The sequence below is a fragment of the Anomalospiza imberbis genome, chromosome 2 (genome assembly GCF_031753505.1).
Source record: "Anomalospiza imberbis isolate Cuckoo-Finch-1a 21T00152 chromosome 2, ASM3175350v1, whole genome shotgun sequence".
In the NCBI taxonomy this organism is placed as follows: domain Eukaryota; kingdom Metazoa; phylum Chordata; class Aves; order Passeriformes; family Viduidae; genus Anomalospiza; species Anomalospiza imberbis.
This window is the reverse complement of record NC_089682.1, coordinates 13,881,690-13,905,659: the sequence shown is the minus strand read 5'-3', so window position 1 is coordinate 13,905,659 and position 23,970 is coordinate 13,881,690. Positions and strand designations below refer to the sequence as shown.

At 40.3% G+C, this 23,970-nt stretch overlaps 1 protein-coding gene across 3 annotated transcripts; it reads right to left on the bottom strand.

The window, feature by feature from the left end:
- Window positions 1-7: 7 nt before the first annotated feature.
- On the bottom strand, window positions 8-23,630 carry ACOT9 (acyl-CoA thioesterase 9). 3 transcript variants are annotated; one of them, XM_068179868.1, is made up of 16 exons: window positions 23,228-23,630; window positions 21,677-21,768; window positions 20,114-20,140; window positions 17,154-17,199; window positions 13,423-13,593; window positions 13,293-13,330; window positions 11,161-11,244; window positions 10,468-10,571; window positions 9,605-9,678; window positions 7,500-7,567; window positions 6,457-6,568; window positions 5,318-5,408; window positions 4,089-4,174; window positions 3,335-3,422; window positions 2,997-3,147; window positions 8-2,737 (listed from the first exon to the last, which is right to left on the bottom strand). In XM_068179868.1, the coding sequence occupies exons 1-16, from the start codon at window positions 23,239-23,241 to the stop codon at window positions 2,679-2,681; spliced, it is 1,305 nt and encodes a 434-aa protein (XP_068035969.1). In that variant the 5' UTR covers window positions 23,242-23,630; the 3' UTR covers window positions 8-2,678. The 3 variants fall into 3 exon arrangements, with proteins under 3 accessions (XP_068035969.1, XP_068035970.1, XP_068035971.1); XM_068179869.1 differs by lacking the exon at window positions 20,114-20,140; XM_068179870.1 differs by lacking the exons at window positions 17,154-17,199; window positions 20,114-20,140; window positions 23,228-23,630.
- Window positions 23,631-23,970: the final 340 nt, after the last annotated feature.

Sequence of the window (23,970 nt, the reverse complement as noted above, 5' to 3'; positions counted from 1 at the left end):
ACATGAATTACTATGTTGAAATATTTTAATTCTAAATGTGAGAGCTGAGAACATTTTTCTCACATACACACAAAGGCACAAAGCAGCATGCATACCCTTGAACAAAGATACCAGAGAGGGGGACAGCTTGGAGTTACCATCTCAGAGTAAAAAATACATGAGCACGTATATATAGCAATAAACTGAAAAGCATGTATCTTTTACATATGTGCATATGCACACACATTCTGTATGGCTGCACATACATTCTGAAACTACTGCCACTGTGGTATGTGATTAAGTTATCATGATCTTTGAGAACACATCAATTCTTCTATGCATCTTCATTTGTGGCATTCATTTTCTTCACTGTGTCCAGAGGTTCTGATGTCACACCTTCCTCCATACTATATTACCTCTTCTTCTCTCCAACCCCTTCCCAAAGGCTAAATTATCATAGAAATTATGATAAATTCACCTTTAAATGCAGCTGAAAAGTCAGTAGAGAATGAATTTGGCATCCCCTATACTTATATGTGTTATAAAAAAGTGATCCGGGTAGGATCACTGGGTCAGTAATAAAAACCTGCAGGTACTCAAGAGTAACACATAGTTCTGAAATAGATCCTTTCACTTCCTGCCTTCCTATTTATTTTTTAACAGTCGACACTGATCCCTGCAACAAGGGGGAAGAAGCTGAGATACAATTTCAGTTCTTTATTTGTGTGGTCAGTCTAATGGAGTCAGTTTTAAAAAGGAAAAAACACAGAAAATACAATTTATCTCCACAGCATCATAATCATTAAGATTTTAATGTCATAGAGCTGAGTCAGCACTGGAGTGTGGCTGAACAGAGAAACTCTATGGAAGGAACCAAGACCTTACCATCAGAGCAATCCAAGAATCTGTTCTGGATCAGGCCACAACGCTGTACCTCCTCTGGAAAGCCATCTAATTTACCCAATAGAGCAGCTGAATCTTAAGAAAGAAAGGCTGATGTGTAACATGCTGATTATTACAATGCTCAATTACAATTTCTCACAGGAATAGCAAAGAGCTGCTAGGGGTCATGAACTTCAATGCATCCTAGCACCAAAGGAAACTGCTCCTAATTGTGACTGTCTCAGGCTTTCTTACTCAGAAATAAAACCTCAACATGCTACTTTATCAACATGGTTCAGGCATCTGTGCTGATTGACATAATTACTATTTGCTGCATCCTCTTTTCAAAAGATTTTAAACTTCACAGGGAAGCCAGAATCCATTCTTGCGTATTGTAAGACATCACATTTCATCTGTTTAACCCCTGAGCCCAACTCTTCTTTGGGTGTCCTGATAAGTTGGGACATCAGTCTTGATGTGAGGTACCAGAGATCCAGTTCTGTGCTTGTGACATACTCACTGCTAAAAGCGGATGCCTCCCATCCACTCAGCTTCCTGATTTCAAGAAACTGGGCTTTGTGCTAGAAATTGGAGATAATTAAAACTTTCTCCATTACATCAGAAGCACTTCAGTACCAAGTACTCTCTTCCTGTTATTTATTTGCCATAGTTATGACCACCATGGTGTCCCCTCTTCGTTGGGGAAGTTCTCTGTCCTTCACAAGTAAACTTGACAACTTTTAGAGCTGTGCAGTACTCATACTGCACTTCAGTCCACCAAGGGAACAGATAAACAATCCAGCTGAGAAGGAGATTGTCCTCTAGCTGTACCAGTGGGATAAAGATCCCATCATTCAGCAGTTGACCTGGGAGCTGTTCAATACAGATTCTCAGGACACCTAACTGCAGCACCAAGCGTCACCATTACCATTTGGGCAGCATTTTACCTTTTTTGTTCCCAGTCCTTAATAAACCAAAACGTTCTGTTCTACAACACCATTTCCCAGTCCCACCCAGTCTCACCAGTCAGACCTCTAGTTTCCAAGCCACGAGAAATAATTCACTAAGGAACTCAAAGTTATATATTAAAATAAACAAACAAAAAATTAGAAGAGACTGGCAAGGACACAGAGTGCCAGAAAATACCATCTAGCCACCTCCTTTCAGTGCAAAAATCAGTTTCCCCCCAAGGGAACATAAAAACCACCCAAACATAAGCTGCAATAACCTTGTAAAATCCCCAGTGATGGGAAACACCTGCTTTCCATTGTGTACACACTAGTAACTTCTGAGCCTCAGCTGCTGCTTAGATGCATGTGTCCTTATTCAAAAAAGAATTATGACCCTTAACCTAATTTACACAAGAATGTAGGTCAAACTGCCTCACCTGTGTGTATCTACTTATTGCACACCTTTTTTCTGACAGAACTTCTATCCCTTATCAGGGAAATACAAAGGAGAGCTACTAAGGGAAAGACAGCAGATGGTGACAAGACAGCAAAGACTGTAATGAGATCTCTCAAAGTAGACAAAGAGAATCTATCCAAAGCCTCAAACGCATTTTTTCAGCCTCTTTTCCTAGCACTGGCATGTAAAAGATTTCAACAAATTCAGCAGAAAAGAATAAAAAAATCCAAATATAAGCAAATACATGAAAAGTACTGAAAAGACAGGTTTTGGTGTGGACTTTGGGTTTGGTTGGTTTGGTTTTGGGTGGTTGTTGGGTTTTCCTTTGAGTATTACAAGCATCTGTCCATTAGCCACCTGTAGTGACAACTCTTGCCAAGACAGCATGCTGCTGCAGCACCCAGTGCCTGTCAGATTTCTTTCATGACTGCAGTAAAGTGTCGCTTCCCATCTAAATACAACATGGACTCTGAAATAAAGTGGAGAAAAGAGAGAACCACATTAGTACCTTAGTATCAATACTGGGCAACTACAACTTAACAGAATGGCAAAAGAAAGAAGTAATCCACACTATCATCAAAGTATAGAATCTATGTGGTTTGCCATGAAATCCTGTTGAATTATTTAAATGCCAATAGTTCATCTATTAAAATGACCAGTGTTCCAAGAGAAACAAATTCATCTTTTTTTACAGAATTATGACGAGAACATATTAATAGGATACTTGCCTCCATATGTCTTAGGTACAACTTGTGGGACCTCATTCTCTGATATAAATGTAAAATGGAAAATATTGGTAGTATGGTGCTCCCTGGTATTTGCATTGTAAACTTCACTGTGTACTCGAATTTGGATGTAGTTTTTTTCTGTGTAACAGACCTACATAGTTAAAACAAGAGTTAGAGATTGTAATTTATCACCACTGCTGAAAACTGTTACAGATTTCATTACACCATTTAACAAGAAAAGTCCCACACTCTCATAACACATTGTTCATTTTCAGTGAGTAACACTGGTGACAGCAAAGACAAGGTGTGCTCCTTTTCAAAGGGAAATCAACTCCTACCTGTCCAGAAAGCAGTAGTAAGGATCCAACTTCGACTGGCTTCTGAAACATGATATCATCAACAGATACAATAAAGGGTCTGGAACCCCTGAGGAAGCAAAAGAGAAATTTCTTCTCAAGATTAAAAGGGATGTTTGCAAAAATTTAAAATATTTACTTGTCAGCATTTTAATGAAGGTTACTAGAGAATATATTTCTTCTTAAACAGAGGCTACAGGAAGTGTAAGGAGTTGTCATCACTTGAAGAAATCTCTCACACCAATGAAGTACACACTTTCTAAGGATACATTATTGCACAATTATTGTATCTTATGACTTACACTTTCTAGACAATCTTCATGACTTCAGTCACACCTCCTAAGCTCAAGCAGTTAACAGAAGAAGTTTAGAACCTGCTCCTCTTGTGTACTGAATACAAAGATGCAATAATTATTTGATATAATGAATATGTTATATGGTTAAAAAGTCCATCTCAATAGCTTGGTAAGGTAAAAGAAAACAGAAAATGGATGTATTTTCTGTCTTGACAAGTAATGCTTAAAACCCAAGCTCCAAGGAGCAAGATGCCAATCTCTTTGTAAATATGATAGAAGCTCCAAATAAAGCAGCACTGCGCTCTAATAGTGCACGATTCTACCAGACACCTAATTTTTTTCAGCTCAGATTGCCATTAAGTTGGTTAGCTCGGGTTTCCAACCTCTGTGTATGAGCAAAATGCTCTGGATTATACAAATATTGTGGGTCGACAACTCACCCATAGCTGCAAGCAGTTGCCCATCCCAGTTCAAATGCCTTTCTCATGAGAAAACCCCCAAAGATCCTATTGAAGATGTTCCGTTCCTGTACATAGAAACAAATACCAAATTATCTTCAAAGCCTTGTGTTGAAGTCTGCACTTCAGTTCACAGTATATAACAGAAGTCCCAACACCTGAATATATAAAAAGCACTAATGAAATATGTATGTAAAATTCAAAATGTCCAAGGCAACTTTACTTAATAGAAGCTCATCTGACTAATTTGATAGGATAATATAACAACGTAAAATTGTATCAGCAACCAAAGGCCAAACTTTTGGAAACACTTTGCAAAGGAATTTCTTTACACAGAATGAACAGTCTGGTAAGAAAACAGGGTCATTAAAAAATGTCCATTTTGTGGTGGTAATCCATACAAATAACAAAAAAACTAGCAAAAGAAACTAGGCTCTAAATTGCAAGGACTGCAGAAGCCAAACAAGTAATGGTTTGACTAATCTTAGGCAAAAATTCATAGTCGTAGAATGGTTTGGGTTGCAAGGTGTGGCAGCAGCTCTCTGGCCACAGAGAGCAGCAGGCACAACTTTCCCAGGCATCGTCCTGGGGAAGGCTGTGAGAAGATCAGAGAAAAGAATGAGAAACAATTCTTATCTTCACTTGCTGTCCCTGCTGTTGTGCACATGTGGAATGTGTTATGGAGATTTGTTTACCAAAGGGTGGTTTCTGAATTGGCCACTGGTGATGGTGTTTAGATTGAAGGATCAATTGGGTCCACCTGCATTGTGACTGTCTTTAAGGGGGATGGGTTTCTTAGTAAGTATGGTATAATAAACTGATAGATCAGCCTTCTGATAATCATGGAGTCAATGCTAATTATTATGCAGCTGGGGGCTGTGACGACAGGAAGGGTTCTTAAAGACATCTAGTTCCAATCTCTCTGCCATAAGCAGGAATACCTTGCACTAGCCCAGGTTGCTCAGAGCCCCATCCAGTCTGGCTCTGAACATTTCCAGAAATGGGGCATCCACAAATTCTCCCGGCAACGTGTTCCAGAGCCTTACCACAATCACAGTAAAAATTTTCTTCCTAGTAGCTATTCTAAACCTCTCCTCTTTCAGTTTAAAGCTATTACCCCTTGTTCTGCCACTATGTGTCCCTGTAAAAATTCCCTCTCAAAGTTACTTCTCAAGTAACTTTCAGTAATTCATTAATATTTTTCAAAATACCTCAGGATGGCAAATCTGCAGGCCTTTTAGCTTTGCATCTTCCATCCACACTGAATTGGGTGGTAATTTACGACTCCGGAAACTCACTGTCCTTTGGAAGAGACAATAAACTTTACAGTCCACAGAATTAGTAGAATTCAGCAAGCCAAAAAAGCAGAAATAGCAAATGCAGACACATAGTTTAAAAACCCACAAAAATATAGAACACCAAAATAAGCCCAAAACAGAAATGGTACCACTAAACACTGTTCCAGCTGACCTTGAAGCCTTATCTAAAGCTGTCCGTCGAGTTATTACTGCAATAAATTTATGCTCCTGACCTTTCAAAAACTTTTGTTAATGTGCAAGCTTATGTGAATGAAGAGGCTTGAGAAAGGTACATGAAAGAAAAGATGAATCACAACCACAAAGTGCACACTTGGTCAGAAAAGCCTTGCTCTGTTTTATAAGTCATAATAGGAAATAAAAGCACACAGTGAGCTAATAGAAAAATTCAACATCAAACACACAGACAGTTTTTGAAGTTTTCAAACCCAGACAGAAGTACAACCTCTACTTTTAAGAGAAAGCAGGTCTGTCTTTGGTAAACAGCTTGAAAAATAACAATTTTATAGGGTAATAAGTTAAAGAAATTATAAAGTATCATAAATACAACACTGCACTAATGTAATTAAACATTGTTCTGTCACTGTTGGCATCAGATGACTTCAATCTTAAGTATAAGAGAAGCATGCTAACAACTCCCTCAAACAGCGTTGTCAGTTACTGTATTTAAAACACATTGCAAGGTTATTTGGTTAAAAGGTGACCAGTTCCTGCCCTCACAGTTTTTTTAATTAGATATCATGGCAGAAAACAAATTGTGCAAGTCATGACTGAAAAAACCGTTCCATTCTCTTATCTGGTTAAACATTATTAACATTTTTCTTCAAAAATATTCCTAACAGCTTGTTTAGAACAACAGAAGACTGTTCTAAGAGCCGCAGATGTCATATTAAAGTTTGTACCTGCCTTTCAAATACACTGCCACAGAATTTAAATGTGCATTTATTCCTGACTACTCTGCTACGAGCACCCACTCAAAAGGCAATTTTCTCTTTCACAAGATGTCAGTTCTCCTTCACCCCTCCCCTTCTTGCCTTGTGTCCAGTGTATTAAGGAATATGTCATGCACAATGTTTCTTTCTTCTGCAGTGGGAGCCATTTTCAGTAAGGAAGCAGTGCTGAATTCAATCCTCTTCAACTTGTTCACTGAATAGTAAAAAAAATAGTATTAAAGTTCAAAGAAAAAACCAAATAATGATTCTGAAGATTTCAACCTGAAATCAACCATCTTTCCATTTATTTTTCCTTTTCCCCCATAACTTAAAAGCTACATGGTGCTATAAATCCAAAGAGAAATTTGGCTTTTATAATTGACTGCAGTAAAATAAAAATAAAGCAGAAGTTCACTAGTACCTCACCAATGTGATGAAGAACTTCTACACATATTTTATGACACCCACACACTGTTCCTACAGAAAACTTGAGTACTGCCCTCGAAGTACAGAACATATCTAACAAAAAACCCTACAGAACAATCAGCTTCAGGTTTTGCCAATGGTACAAAATGAAAGTTTATGACAGAACTCATTACCACAGGCTGCAATGACTGAAATTTTAGCTTAAAAGATCTTCTGTCCAGTTTATTCAGTCTTCAGTGTTTTTCTAATTCTCCATTTTAAAACTCCAGCTTGAAACAAATGAGGATGGAGGTACAAGCTCCTTCCCCTGCTCTCCCACTTTTCCTAAGTTTCTTTCCAAAAGGAACATGAGCACCCATACAGGTGAGGAGCTGTGATGTCCTGCAGGCCCACCACAAGGTAATCAGTGGGCCAGAGAATTAGGAGGCCCTGTGCTGCACTCAGATACGAAGCAGATGGAGCATCTTGCCAAGGGAGAAGTCCAGAGGGTGTGCAGAGCACATCAGGAGTGTCTGTCAGTTTAGCCAAAGAGTTTCCAAGCTTGTGGTAGCAGGCTTTTCAACTCTCTTACTCTACTGACACAAATGAGACAGAACCAAAATCTGATTTTAAACAAATTAGGAACATTTCTAAGTAGCAGAACTCCTGAACTTTGCTTCCTCCCAGCTATTAAGTTGAATCTGAGGCAGATGTGCATACTACCAGGAAATATGACATACATTCTCCTTGCTTGAAGACTTCTTCCTCCTCAGGGCTCTCAGGAATGAGTGGATTAACAAATGCTGGCCTATGAACAGGAGTTTTTAAGTTACAAATTTTACAAGAATTTGTCCCATAAATACAGTAACAGTCTTTCATTTCTGCTTACAGACACACTACAAAATAAAGTTACATACTTCAGGTTATAAGATAAAAATAAATATGGCTGCCAACAGACTATCACATTAGCTTTAAGTCTGAAGGGGCAGTTAAGTGATCCAACCACTACCTAGTGAAATCAGGAAAGAGAAAAATGACACATCTATGGTTCTTAAGAAGCCAAAATTGTACTCATAAATTATAATGAAAATTGTTCAAGAATAAAGCTGTTCAGAAACTCAGCAAATGAAACAGGATGATCTAGGATAGTCTAAAGCAAAACTTGACTGGTACCATTCCTCCTGGAACAGAAGCACAGTGCTGTAGCCAGGAAGTGGTTTTATAATCTACATGCTCCCTTGACAGCCTTATCAACAGCCAAAAGCTGTGAACCACATGTACCACTTATCAAAGATTATGACATGCCTTGAGCACATTTCTGTGTTTATTCTACTGCACAAGTAAGTTTACTTTAACCTAATTATATGACATTTAATTATTTGCACAAGTAAAGAAAAACACTTATTTTCAACAGCTGCTCTTCCCCATAGTTTCTAATTATTATTTTTTTAACTTTCAACATTTATACAAATGCTGAGAACAACATACATATACATACATGCACACACACACAGACCTGCTGAAAAAATCACCTCTACCCCTAGCCTTTACTTGGGCTGGCAACAAGAGGCAGAGAGGTGCTTTTTTCTTAGAACAAACTGATCTTTCCTGGTTTGCTAAACCTCTGGATTTTGGACATCCACCAGCTCCTTCTCCATCACAGAGCACATTTCCCCTCAGTTCAGCACACATCTACATCAGCTCTCCTGGCCATGCCCCACGCTCCTGAGATGCAAGTTTGCTATGGTCCCAAAGCCACACAACACTGTTTCTGTGGGGCTACAGCCAACCTAACATATCCTGTACCTCTCTGAAGGGTTTTGACTCACATAAATACCCTCCTTATATAGACAATGCTTCCACAACACAGCTGGCCTGTGGCCAGCTAGCTTGTACAGCCATGGAAGTTTGCATCTATCTGCACAAGTCCATGTAGGCTTGTCCTCAGTCAATCTGCTACTGTGTAATTACAGCAGATTTGATGTCCTTATTTTGAAAAATTAGTCTTTAAAATGGGAACCATAATATAATTTGTTTTCTTAATGTATAGTATATTCACTGGTTTTAGAAAAAGTCTGAAGAAAAACCTAGAAACTACTTCTAATGTTATCAGGACCACATAATTATAGTAAGTAAAACCCCTTCATTAAACACACCTTTGTTAAATACAAGCAATTATTTAAACTAATTAGAAACAGAGAAATGGTTATTACTTAGGCAGGCTATATAGGAAAGAGGTAAGAATTACAGCAAATTTTTCTGATGCTGGAGTCATAAACCTAAATGGCAACTGAGCAGCCTTTTATTCTAATAGCTAAAGAATTATAGAGAAAGTAAAACCAGAAAAATAACAAAATAAGTGTCTGGGGTTTTTTTTTATGTTCTCTGGGAATACTTACCAGTTTCATTTTATTTATACAAGCAAGTTTTAACCTGAATTATTCTGATGACACCTATGAAGTGTCTATTAGGGAATTAATGGTATTAGTCACTCAAAGACTATTTAACCACTGAAACTCAATCAATTCAAACAACTACTAGAATGCAGGTTGGTTTCTGGCAGACTCATTCACTTCTGTGTTCATTCAGACCAGTCACTCAAACACACAAGAAAAGCTGTTTAAAAAAAGGGTCAGATTCCAAGACAACCAGCAATTCCTGGTATCATGACTGCTGAAGTCTGAAGTTTGTCACAGGAAAGTTAACACTTGCCAGCAGAAAGCATCAGCTGTGTGGTTTATTTACCACCTACATTATATGGCTTCTACACATACAGAATGAGCTGCCATGTTTGCCATTTTCAGCATGGCAGAAGTCAGGAAACTTTTCCTGTCCTACAAATTACCGTTTATTCTCTGGGTCCCGGGCCACCATGACAAAGGTTGCATCTAACACAGGACTGTAATCACCATCATGTAGCTAAAAGAGACGGGGAAAAAATACATTACTGAACTCTAAAATTGGGAATGTGCTATTTGACATAAACTATTCAATCATACTGTTGATTCTGCTTACTTCCATATTCTGTCATTCCTTCCAACACCTCTAACAATTGGTCAAAAATAAGGAAATAATTAAAACTTTCATTTCAGGAATTCTGCAATGTAAACATTTATCAGGGAATGCTTATTAAAAACTTTGAGTAGGGAGGGGAGGAAATCAACACAGTCATTGTAAAAGGACTCACTTAACCTTTACTCTGAGAAATGCCATAGCTTTTTCTTTATATATACCACTAATTGCCACTAATGCCAGCACTGTAAGGAGGTCAGAACAAAAAGGTGTAACATTAGCTTCTACATCAAAGACTTTACTTAAGGATAACAGTTGAATAAAAAAAATGTACCTGTTTACCTGAACTGTCACAGAATCATAGAATCACAGAATAATGTGGGTTTGAAGGAACCTTTAAGACATCCAGTTCCAATCCCCCTGCCATGGGCAGGGACACCTTCCAAGATCAGGTGGCTCAAAGCCCCATCCAACCCAGCCTTGAACACTTCAGGGATGGGGCATCTATACTTCTCTGGGCAACCTGTTTCAGTACCTCACTGTCCTCACAGTAAATAATTTCTTCCCACTATCTCATCTAAACCAGTTCTCTCATGTTGAAGCCATTCCCCCTTATCCTGTCACTATATGCTGTTGTAAGTTAACCCTGAAGCACCTCATGCCCATTATAAGACAGAAATAAGTCACAGGACTAACCTGCAGCATGTGCATCCTCACTTCCATGGAGGTCTTCCCAACCCAAGAAACATTGCCTGTGAATTTGATGTCACAGTCTGGATGTATAATCTTTTGGCACAAATCTACAAGACAAACAATAGGGGGTTACTGGAGACAGATCACTCACAACTAATACTAGAGAGGCCAGATTTTCTAGGACCTTTATGTGATCTGAAAGTGGCAACACACACAAAGACAACCCAGAAAAGACAGTAGTTGCAAGGGACCTCATTGCTTGTCTGCAGTTTCTGGCGCTGCAGACTTTTGAAGCCAGAACAGGAGTAGGAAGCAGGCACAGAGGTGGACAGACAGCAGACCCAAGGGAGTGTTCATCAGAACAGGCAACACAAGCAAGGTCCAATTCACCAGAACAAACACTGTTCAATAATGAAGCTAAGAATCTGCACATCAAAATAAAATTAAACACAAAAGTGCAGGAACCATATAAGATGCATTTTGAAGGGAAATGACATGAAATGCTGAAAAGCATCTATAGAAGCCTCTTCCCACCTCTTGTCAACAAAAGCCAGAAAACTTCAAAGCTAAAACAAGATGAAGAGAACTAAACAGGAGTGAAAAAGGTATCCTCAATAACAACCATGGGAAGGCAGTAGCTGATGAAAGAGAAGGACAAGGAGATGAAACTATTTTATTTACTAAATTGCCACTTACTGATTTTATCCACCAGAGCTGTAACTATGGATAAAGGAGACCTCTGCTGCATTTCTTTCTTGGTGTGAGTGTAGCAAATAAGAACTGTGAAGAGATCAAAAATGGAGCCAGCTCTTTAACAAAACCATAAGTGGAGCAGATCAAAGTCATCTTTGCAAAGCATAAGAGGTACCTGGAAAACACAAACTAAACTATCCTACTATCTGGAGCAAAGCTTCCACATCTTCATGTATGTAACACGTGGGATTGCTATAAAGAAAACAGCAGCAGCTATCTCAGTTTTATGCATGTTTACTTACTGCAAAGATAAATTTAACTAAGCATTTTAAACCAGCTCATCACTTGACTTCCAATCCCACATAATCTCTCTGCTCTACCTCTGCAGTTCCCTGTCTCAGACTCTTCCTAGCTTCTATTTTGATTTCATGAAGGCTGTCCAAGGATACATGCTATCTGAGGACTTTTTAAATACTGATTCCTTTAAAGAGGTGGAGATTAAATAAACTATGCCTTACAGGCACAAAACCATAGTCAGAGGTATTTATCACACTGCAATTTACTACTAGCCAAACTACTATTTAAACTAATTAGCTTTGTTCATAAGAGCACATTCAAGTAAACAGGCTCCTTGGAGTAGTTGAAGGCTGCAAAGACATGTTTTTTCCTAGTGTTCATATAATTTTCACTCAACACAGATCTTCATTATCAAAAGTATCTGTATTGTACTTAATGAGATAAGACACAATGAGTCCCCACATGGACCATTCACCTCAGAGTTGGACTTAACGATCCTTGCGGGGCCCTTCCAGACCAGAATATTCTGTGATCTGTGATCTGGAAGATCTCTATCCTTCCAAGTAATCGAAGATGTTTTTTCCCTATGTTTACTGAAGTCACAATTCTAAAACCTGTTAAGCCTATCAACTTACTGTATCAATACGGCCACCCTGAATATTGTTTAATTGGGACAGAATCTTGATTAACCCAAAACAATACATCCCCAGTGGAACTGACTGAAGTCCAGTATAACTGCAAACAAGGCAAAGACATTCTATGAGGTCACAGGAAAAAAATTAGATCTTCACAGATTTCTGGGGGAATTAAACAAGGCACAGAATAAAAAACAGGCTCATCTCATTTAACAATGCAGGATAACCAACAGTCTGAAGTCTCCTTTTCTAATTCAGGACAGATACTGAAACAAGTATCTTCCACCTCCAAGAAGAAATATCAGTCATGCAGCTATTTCATCTATCCTCAATTGACATGCATTCATTTCTTTCTCTGCCTTCCTCAATTTTGTCCATCTGGACTCTCAGAAGGAACAGAAAAAAGATGTTCTATTCACAACTTCCCCTTAATAAGTACCTAATTCTTTGTCAAAAACCTCCATCAAAAAGCTCCCAACCAGCTACAGAATTAGGATGAAGGAGGAAGTCACCTGGTGATGTTTTAAGACAAAGTATCTCCCAGTTTTATTAAAAACCTCATACTTATTACACAAAAGAAAAAGATGGTAAACTTTTCAAGACCACAAATAAATAAAAAGGAGAAAAAACTAAGAAAGCTAACTCATTAAATAACTGAGTTGGTTTTACCCTTAACAACAATTTGCAGAACCCAAGAACATACACCAGTTGTTTTTAATTTGTTCTCAATGGATACATTACATTATTTCCAGATTATACTCTCTTCTCCCCAAAGGAAAGATTAAAATATTTGCATCTCATTAACTGTTGGGTGTTTGTGGCAGTTGTGGTTGAGATTTTTTTTTACGATTAAAAAAAATCCTAAGTTTTCATTTTCAATATGCACACCACAAATTTTCTTTGAGTTCACACTCAATCCAAATTCATAATCTAGGATCACTTTTCAGGAACTTATTTTTGTAGCCTGTCCTTTAAAAATCTGTCAGAGGCAGGAAGCCAAACAATTTTGCTTCCATCTGTTCTTTATCATCCTTCCTTCTCTTTCAGTATCAGTGTCTTCTTTTTTCCCTTCCCTTCTGAAATTGTAGAATTATGGGTTTCCCTATAATTCTATTCTCCAAGGTCCTACTGTGTCACACCAAACAGTGCTCAGCAGTAATCAAATTCACTTTGTGCAGCCTTTACAAGGGCATAGGTACATACCTCCTAAACTGTCAAGATCTTCAAGTATCCTTCCAAACCTGCAATATAGGGGGTTACAATTAAATACTTACATACATGGCAAACAGAAAGTTAACAGTTTCCTGTAGGTCTAACATGGTTGCTCTGTTACCTTACGCTGTTGTGTACATTCAGGTATTTTTCTCTTATTTCAGGCTGACTTCCTAGAGGCAGAATAACTTCCAAGTAGCTATCCTTCATTCTCCTAGGAGGGAGATCTTCCTGCCGTTTTGCCAGTAAAGTATGAAGAGCTTTTCTTTCTTGCATTGCTTGCACATGATCCCTGATAAGAAAAAAACCTTTATTCTGAAGTACAACAAGAGAACTGAAACCCTAACTAAAAGACGTCACATCAATGATTATCAAAGTTAAAACCAAAAAGTAGTAGAAATAGCAAGACATAGTGAGCGTGCCTTGAAAAGAACGTGAAATGCACAAAATGAGAGATGCTAAGCAAGACTACTGCAGAAATTTTTTAAATAGTTTGTGTACCAGTGGCAAGCACACACTTCACACTAATGAGATGAACAAAATGCATCTAATTCTGAATGCCACCAAAATCATTCCCCTTGAAAAGAACAAATCACACAGAATTTAACCTATGAGGTTTTGTGCATATTCATGTCTTCCAAAGCTACAGTATCACAGATCTTCCACACTGCCAATATTAAAGGACTGACCATCAATTTACAGTCTCTCCCAAGAAGTAAAGTAGATGCACAGTGTTGGCTAGCACTAATGACAAGTGAACTAATCTGCTAAGACTTGCCATCATCCACAGGTGAGTTCCCCTTTTGCAGCATCAGCTCTAACAGCAAGTTAAAAGACAAAGTAAACTAACCTACTCTCTTCCTACACAGACATCTTAAAATTACAGAAAGTTACAGAAAGAAACAACATGGAAAACGGAGAACAATTCCTTCAGAGTTGCTTTTCCAGCACCACCAAGTCAGAGGGGATGCAACTCTCACAATGGAGAAGGGGCCAGCTTACTGTCACTTCTTTCCAATCTACCACGATGATTCCTTGCGCAGGTATCTACAAGATGGAACAGTCTTGCCCAACACGCTCTCTTACCTGTTCCAAAGTTCCCGCCCCTTAAAAGTGCAACCTGACTGAATAAAGCAAGTATTTCAAAACATCCCTAGAATCAATACCCATCTATTAAAAACCTAAGGGTTAAACATGCAACAGTTCTGGTATAAAGCCAAGCAATAAGCAAAAATATGGATCCATTTCATAGAGAAAGCATGCATAAAACACTAAGCAACCAAACTTAATGGTAGATTTCTGGATGTGTGCCATTCCTTCAAGTTGTGCTTGCTGCATTGCTGAGATTTCAGTGACATTGTGTTTAACAAAATTAATTTAAACCAAAAAAAGACGTAAAGAAAATAACATAAAACCTTTTCACCAAAAAAATATTTTGTCTTAAGTTTTGACTTGGGATAAATTCTGGGTATTAGCCACTTAATATGAAGACTTACTTGGCTGAGTATTATTACAGATTATTTCAGAAAGTCAAGCTTCAACATATTTATATTACCTCTTTTCTGTTTAATAAGTTTTGGGGAAATGCAAATAATCCATGACCAAAGAGAGTGAAAGTCAAGCAGAAAACTTCAGTTAGTTTCATTTGTTTGTTTGTTTTAAACATGAGATGTGGTTTACCTCATCTGGGAAACGTGATTACCATGCAGTTTAGAGGAAACAGAAAGATAACAACTTCCGGCAAAGGGTTAATGTTTTAAGTTATGCCACTAAACAGAAACAGAATATTACTGGATGACTAAAGAAAGATGCAAGATCCAAGATGATGCATCTTAGTCCTTATTAATGAAATTTTTTTCCAAATTCTTTCAGTGAAAGGCTTAAAAGAAATTAATCAGAAAGTAAATCAGCAATTTGTCTACAAACATAGAGAAACCTAACAATAAAGATTTAACTGCATTATGTTTTCACCAGCTCTATCCTGGCTTCTCTGAGGTCAGGAGCAGAATTCTTCTTGACTTCCACTTCAGAATGTGCTCTTCAATATGCAGAAGTATTAGGCTCAATGCAGTAACATTTTTCAACGGACAAATACTGTTACACTGCAGTACTAGTCATACAGTAACAATAATTCATCTAACTAGCACCTGCCCTAAACATTCTGAGGAATGTTTATATATTTCTGAAATAGCCACAACTCCATCTAGACTACATTTAACAATGAACGGATTAATAGTTTTAACTACAAGTACAAAAACAGAACACATGAGCAAGATATTTCTTTTTCATAACAAATACAAAATGCCACTGGCCTTTACAAGAGAAATCACAAACCAAAGTCTCCTTTTAGCAAAATCAATGGCTAAAGATGTTCCTCCAACATGCATTCCTCCTCTTACCCAGCATTCCAGATATGTGTCCATCAGTCCTTCCCCAGCTCCCTTTTCAGGACCCCTATCAAGCTGTTCCTCAGATTTGTCCTCTCTAGTCATTCTGTGGCCTAACTCAGTTAAATTCCCAGCTGTTCAGTCTCCACAGTATCAACTCTTTGTCACTCTATTTTTAAAGTTGGCTCTCAAAGGCTACACAATCCATGTCCACCCAACCTCTCTTATTTAACCTGTCATTCTCAAGCACTCCCATCTCTGGTCTCTCTGGCTTTACTTCTTCATGGTAGCTAAAGGATTCATTAATCTGCAAACCATTTCTGCTGTATTTTGTCCAGCACAAGAGAAATACCTGTCTAAGAAAAACACTGCGGTGGTGATCCTGGCCTCAGTCTGCTCTCCCTCCAGGAGGGGAGCAAAGGGGGAAAAAAACAGATGGAAGATCAGACTTGACCAGAGCCCTCTAAAATCTCAATTTTCAAATGGCATTTCCATATGGCATCATTCCTCCTCAGCCATTTAGGGATGTGGGAAAGGTTTTTTCATAAACAATTTCTAGAGCCCTGTCTAGCTGACTTGATGAAAAGTTCAAGCCCCCTCAGGCTTAGATACTACTCTTACTAAGCAAAAATCAGGTTCCCAGATTCAGGCATTTTTGTTAGAATGACTGAAGTTGTGTTTAGACGAACTGAGTCAGAAGGCCTGGATACATCAGACACTTCACCCAGGCATGCCTTTCCTAATTTCCCTATCACTGCACAAAGTGGGAAAAAAGAGCTCGGCAAACACAGCCAAAATTAACAAAAAACATGGGACCAACCAAACTACAATGAGTAATTCCTCCAGACTGCTAAATTGACTTTTCCAGACTGTAACAGCAGAGGGTTACAGTCAATTCTGGTTTATTCAATGTAATGGAGGGGGAAGAAAGTAACTTGAATAAAGCCAAACCAGCAATTATTTAAAGTCTATGTAAGTTAATCAAAAATTAAGTTAGGGCAGACAAAGGAAATGCTCAAGATGCTCCTGATTAAGGAGACCCAGATCCCAAGCTGACAATTTTCCAAAGGGACACAGGTGCCATTCATTGGTACACAGTGAACAAGCTCAGCTACCTCTGAAACCAGTGCAGGATAAACCCACCATGTAGGCAATCCACCTGTTGCTGAGAGCTCAGCAACACAGCATTGACAGCCAGACTCTACAGCTCCTAACCCCCACTGGATTTAAAGCTAGTGGGACAATCTCGTAAGTACCAAGATCAGATATTTTATTTCTACCAGAGAAATCTTAGAAATTTGTGATCCACAATGTATCAATTCAGAAGCTTTGTTTCAATTACCTTTTAGTGGGATCTTTTACTTCCCCTGACAACAAGCTAACTATTGCTAATTTCTACTACCACAACCCTGAGCTCCAGGTTGGTTTCACAAATGAAGTAAAATACATGTAATGCACACTGTACCTCCAGTTGGTAGATGCTCCCACTATATCCCTCAATTTGCTCCGCACTGGAAAAAAAAAAAAAAAAAAAAAAAGAAATCAAAGCAAATCAAGCTTCGTTCTGCAAGTAATAAACATGAGGTTGCCCAGTGTTAAAGGCACAATCCTCATCCCAGAACAGGAAAATTAAGCAAATTCATGCATATAGCAGCCCAGAAATGAAAGTTTGGCCAAATTCACTGCTGCTGTTAGTAGGCATATCACAGTAATGGGCTGAGTAACATGATACCATAGCTTATTGCATACAGACAGCAAAGAGTGTTTGTTAGTGTAGTCACCTACAGTGCTACTTAACAGCTGAAAGACAGCATGGATCAAGATTAGATTGGGGAATTTTGATCTGAAAATATTAAGCCCAAACACACACTGTGGAGATAACACAAATCAGAAAGTCATAAATGAACATAAAAGGGAACAGTGCAGCTGGGAAATGGAATGAGGAGAATACCAATTAAATAATCCCACCCACGAAGGCAGGCAGTATCAGCAAACTGGTTCTTGCCAGCAGTTTCATAGCCCAAATTTTTAGCAATCTGAAAGAACACAGTCTTAAGACACTGAAGAGAGGCCTGTACGATTTATTCTGGCCCTATTTGCACTCTCAGAGTTGTTAGTAGTTCTGCACAATTTTTTCCTAAATTTCAAGAATAATCATCTTTTCTACTCTTTCTCAGATGAGATTATTAAGTGTGCTAAGGTCCCATCAAATTTACCAAACTACTCCATGACTGGTGAATGTTGGCTATTTGGAAACATCTGAAAACAAGCAGCAACAATTCCTCAGCTCAGAATAGAAGCTGAGAATTGTATAGACGGGATCCCTTGCTTATATACAAAGATCTTTTATACCATGAGGTTCAAATGTTAGGGACACATCAAGGAAGAGCAACCAAAAAATATCCAGAATTTCATTGTGAAATAGAAAGAGACCGCTGGTGAGTCACAAGCTGATTCTTTATCAGGCTTGGCATTTTTCAAACTAAATGCCCAGTCAGAGTATTCACAGTGATCAGCAAGCTGGCCTATAAACGCTGGAGGAGCCTAGCAGAATTCCTAGGGTTGAAATCACATTCCACTCTCTCAGTCAGATCCGCTCAGCTCTGCTCCCCTCCTCCTCAGTCACTTCAGCTTCTGCCCAAGTCCCCCCACACCACCACTACTGCTACACCCCAAACCTTCCCTTCTCTTCTCCTTCCCCTGCAGCACCCTCAGCCCCTGTCCCTACACTCCCAGCCTGTTTCTGCTCTGCCTGCCTGCTAGAGAAGCACCAGCCTGAGCTAGAGGCAGGCAAGGGAATGACTGCAGCCAGCACATGGATCCAGTGACTCACCAACAGCCAGCAAACACCAGCGTCCGTGGCTGACCCCAGCACCAGCTCTGGCACCCTAACAGATCTCTGATTTGGAAGCAAATTTTCACAAAATTTGTGGAAATATGTTGCTCTTTGAGACTGGTGGCTCATCTATTTTGACTGACATGAACAAAAGTTTCTGGAAGATGAGGAAGACATGAAGATAGGTAGACAAAGACAAAAATATAGATTGCTTAGGCCTCATTTCTTTACAAAATTAGGCTAAAAACATGTTTTGAAATTAGAAGACCTCTACTAATAATGCTAAGAACAAAAAAAAATTCAAGGAAAGAACCTGATTGAAAATCTTGAGAGTTGATTTCTTTCAGAAACAGGGACGGTCTGATTCCTTTTTCCCTAAGCAGCAGCAGACTTGCTTACTGAATAGGTATTACTTTCTTGTTACTCATACTCTACCTGTGAAACTGCCATAGCATGCATTTGATCAATACAGTGTTAGCAGAAACACTGTTACAGCTTCTAGAACACAAAACCTCAATTTTTCAACAGTGTGCAAACTGTGCCGGGATGAACAGGAAATAAGCAGCACTTTCTCTTTGTTTAAACTAAATTCATTGTCCTTTTCAACTCTAAAGAGGTAAAAAGCTCTGAAAAAAATCTCTGGACCAAACCTGCAAAAATTTATACAAGCTGTTAGTCCCATTTAATACATCTGATTTCAGTTCTAGGTATAAAAATAAATATTTTCCAGGCTGAGAACATATTAAAATGTTTATCTTAACAATAAAAGGGACAAAGTGTAAAGCGTTTCTAAATGTTGTCAAGCCAAATCTAGTCCATTTTATGGTTCATAAGTACATGGTTTTTAACTTTTTCCTTTTTTTCCTCCTGGAAAGACTATCCTGCTCTTCTAGATATTAGAAATTTAAGTAAATAACAACAGAAATTTAAGTAAGAAAATTAAGCACAAAAATCTATAAGCTATTTCTTTTATTATCTGGCAAATGTCTTAAATGTGCAAAACAGTTATAGCAAATGGGACCTCTTCATCATGCTCACATAGCATATTGCACAGTATCTCCTAAACTGGCATCAGTGGATCATCAGTGCCAGAGCAGCAGGGTCCGAGTTTATTTGCACTGTGCTGTGGAAAAGGACACGAGGAGAGCAGCTGGACAAGATCACTGCATTCATCTCTACCAGTGAGATCCATGCCCCTCGTGCTGATGCCTCCCCAGCTGCATCCAGGTTCAGGGAGACCACCAGCTTTGGTACACAGCTTGGTCTGGACTTAGGTGAAGGATGCAGATTCAAATGTCTGAAATGAAGCCAAGTACTGCAGGAGCTGCTGCCGTGAGAGATTTTGTATCCCACAAGCCTCTCAGAAACGTTTTATCCAGCACTGTAGACAGAGTGTGCTGACAGAGATTTAGTGCAACACTGCCACAATTAAGACCAGGGCCATTCACCAAAGGCAAAGGGGCTTTAAGCAACGCAACAGAGAAGAATGATGGCACTTCATTTTTCATCAATGCTAAAGTAAGGAAAAACAGTAGCTAAGTTTAGTGTTATAGCAAATATTTCAATATGTACAAATTACCACAACACACCATTATTCACATGAATGGGTGACTGTCCTGTGGAGTACAAAACACAGGTTAGATTAATAATGAAAAGAAACAATGCAATTTACATCTAATAAGGAGTTACTTGATTATTCTACCTGCTTCTGCTCTGTTTAGGCACGTGTGCCTTAATTTTAGTAACTGCAGGCAATCTATCCTCTGATTTACAGTCAGAGTCCTTTTGTTCTCAACTCAATTTGTCCTTTCCTTTCAAACCAGCTTTCCAGTTCCCTGTCCACTGACTCTGTGTAGTGTCTGCTTCCAGTGTAACCCCAAACAGTTCTTCTAACTTGGGGCTACCATGTACAGTTGACAAACACTGTTAACTTTGGAAATACTATCTGTAGCATTTTTCAGGAAGTGGGATGAGAGTTTTTTCAGAGGAAAATTCCAAAGTCCTTCTTTGTGTAGCCTTTGGGAGAGCCATGGAAGAAGTGGGAACCCAAAATTGTGAAAAGGAAGCATGTGAAAAACTAGTAAGAAAAAGTATTTGTTGTTTTGTGAAAGCATGGATACCAAATTGATGGTTTACGTAACAGTAGAACAGTTTACATAAGGACAAAAACTTTGAACAATTTTGAAATAAAATCTCAAATGTTTAGTTATTGTAGTCCACAAAATATTAGTACCCCTTGGAGTACGAGGATGACCTCACTGTTTCACTGTCTTTACTGGCCTTCTAGATGGCATAATTTTCAAATACTCAAATAAACACTCAGGCAAGCTGCAAGTATGCAACATAATGTATCCTTGCTTCTCTCCTTTAACCTCCTAAATTGCCATTTATTAACACCAATGAAAATAAGTTCTCTAACAACAAATAATCCTCATTTTCTCTTTTACTGGATAACCAGTAACTGTTGGTGTCTTCTGTTTCAAAGGAAAAAAGATCTCAGAAATAAGCAGAGCTCCATGAAGGAATTACTTGTACCTGGCTCCAGCCTTATTCCTCCTACCATTTTCAAGTACAAGGGATTAGAATGCAAGAAAATCTTTTTAAAAGCTTCTGAAACAGGAGCATTATGGCTTATTACTATTAGAGCATCGAAACAAACTTTCAGCACAAAGCTCTATTGACAAGAGCAATTTCACGAGGCAATGCTGCTGATCCGATTAAAAGATTTCTACAAGTTTGCAAAATTAACAGGACTGACAGATTAAAAGTTCTGTACAGCATTATTTCCACGCAATTCCCCATTTCTTGGCCGTTCTCTCCAGTCTCATGGTACCTATCTGCACTACATGGGCCTTCTATCAAGACCCAAGCTGAGCAGCAGTTATCCTGCCATTAAAGAACCAAGCTCTGCCAAGGCTGAAGGACCAGAGGAGCCTCTCAATCTGCAGTTTCAATGATTATGCATATTTGTGCCATTCACCTCCCAAACACACAGTGATTTCCTGCTGCTTCCTGAACACTTCTACCATGAGCTAACAGACAAGGACACGTTCATTATCCAAACCATATTAATACATGAAGGGACACCACCTGAAAAAATAAACTCCTCAGTAACATCATTAAATCTTCCAGAGCACAGCCATCTACCTTACCTTCAGACATGTCAGGAAGCCCTGGGGAGGCATTGGTCCCAGAAGTTAGTGTCCTAGCCAGAACAGAAGGAAGCCTCCTCATGATGCACAACCTATAGGCAGAGCAGAAGAATTTAGTGTCATTAAAAATAATCCCATGAAAGTAATTTAGGATTTCATGTTGGATTTGTGCTGTTGACTTTAGAAAGTCTTTATTTTCAGCTTGATTTTTAGAACTAGATACTCAGTGCAACAGTTCCACTAATTACTTGCTACTAAAACAATAGAGGTGTCCTTAATGCTGGTAAAACTCCAGCTAATGCTGTGGATTCTCCAGTCCAAACAAGGCTCTTATTCCCCTTGAAATTCCAACTGACAGCTTTCGTTATCTAAAAACAAGAGAAAAGAATGCTTCTCTGGCAGTAATTGTTCTCTTCACTGACTATTCAGATGTCCTGAGACAACCAACTTAGACTCAACAGCAGCTTCTACCCTGTAGCATCTTAACAAAGATGGGATCTATGGGCCTCTAGGAAATCACCCACGACCCTAACCATACACTTCTCCTGCACTTGGCTGGTGTGCATAGCAGTGGAAGGAGGAATATACCAAAAAGGATTTCACAAGGTCTCACAAGCAGTCCCATTCAGCTAAGCCTGGTTTTCTCCTCCAAAGCCTAAAGTGCAGGATATAAACCTCTTAACCATTAAGCAAGAAGGGACAACCATGGAACCCTTCAGAGAATGCAATCCACCCACAATTCACTAAGTGTTCTACAAGGTAACTAGCCAGCTCTACTCCTCTAGGCAAGCATAACTGTGGTAACACAAAAACACACAGAGGGTGTGTAAGCCCCCTTGTGACAGTTCAGAGCATCATCCTAACAAGGAATATGGATTGCTGGTCCCTTAATTTTCTTCCTCTGGGACTGGGGTTCCACCTCGAAAAAGGAAAGGTGGCAGGTCCTCAGGCACCGACAGAAATGCAAGGCCATGTACACACCTCTCTCTCTCCCCCCTTCATGGATGCCTACACTATCCACACGTATGTATCATGTAGACACAAGCCTTCACTGTCTGCACATACACATGGAGGCCTTAAGAGAGTAAAAGAGAAAACAAACACACACGCACCAAATAAACAAAACAAAATAAAATAAAAACCCCAAACAAACAAACAAACAAAAATCTTTGAAGGCAGCGGAGTCCCGTATACACAGGAATGACGTGAATGGCGATGGTGAAACGCCTCTGTGGCTGCCGCAGCCTCCGGCTCGGTGTGTCACGGCACGGCCAGCAAACGCCTTCCCGCTGCGGCCGCGCCCCCAGAGCCCCCTCACGCCCGGTGCCCCGGACCGGCCCGGGCGCCGCGCCCGAGGCCGCGCTGCCCGCGGCGCTGCTCAAGTTCCGGGGTGCCCCGCCCTGGCCGCGCCCCGAGCCCCTCATGGCGGAGCGTGGCGCGGCCGCGGAGCGAGGGTAACGGCCTCCCTGCCCGGGCCCGGGCCCGCCGGGGGCACCATCTCCCCCGGCCGCCATTCCCCACCCGCGCCGGAGGACGCGGGGGCCGCCTTACCGGGTGGGCAGCATGGTGCTGGCCGGGGCTGTCACCGCGCGGCCGCGCCTGCCCCAGCCACGCGGTCCTCCCGCACCAGCGACTCGCGGCTGGCCGCGCACGGAAAGGGCTCCGGGCCGCCCGCAGCTGGAGGCCCTCGCTCTGCCCACCGGGATCCCCGGACTGCACGGCCCGGCCCCGTCCTGCCCCGCGTCCCTGTGGCAGCGCGGCCGCTCCCCGGGGCGGAGGTTGGGGCAGGACACCGTTAGTCGTCGGGCGGGCCCGGCAGAGCGGGCGGGCCCTGCCGGCACTTGCTCTTAATAAACATCGCTCTTTTTTCGTTTTAATGCTCCATTTTTTCACTGTGCCGTGAGGAAGGCGGGCTGGCGGCGCTCAGCTGGGCACTGTGCCCGGAGCCTGAGGCGGGCCCCAAGCCGTCACACGGCCGTGGGGAACACGGCCCCTGCTCCGGCCCGTCACTTGGTGGCACTGCTAGGGAAGGTAACTGAGAGCCTCGGAAGTTTCTAAGGAGAAGAGGCTTAAAATCTTGGCACTCTGTGCCATTCCCTGAAAGGAGGGTGTACCGGGTGGGGATCAGCCTCTTCTCCCAGGCAACCAGCGACAGAACGAGAGGACATAGTCTTATGCTGTGTCAGGGGAGATTCAGGTTGGACATTAGGTAGAGCAATTTCTTCACAGAAAGGGTGTTTAGACATTGAGTGGACTGCCCAGGGAGGTTGCTGGAATCACCGTCCCTGGAAGTG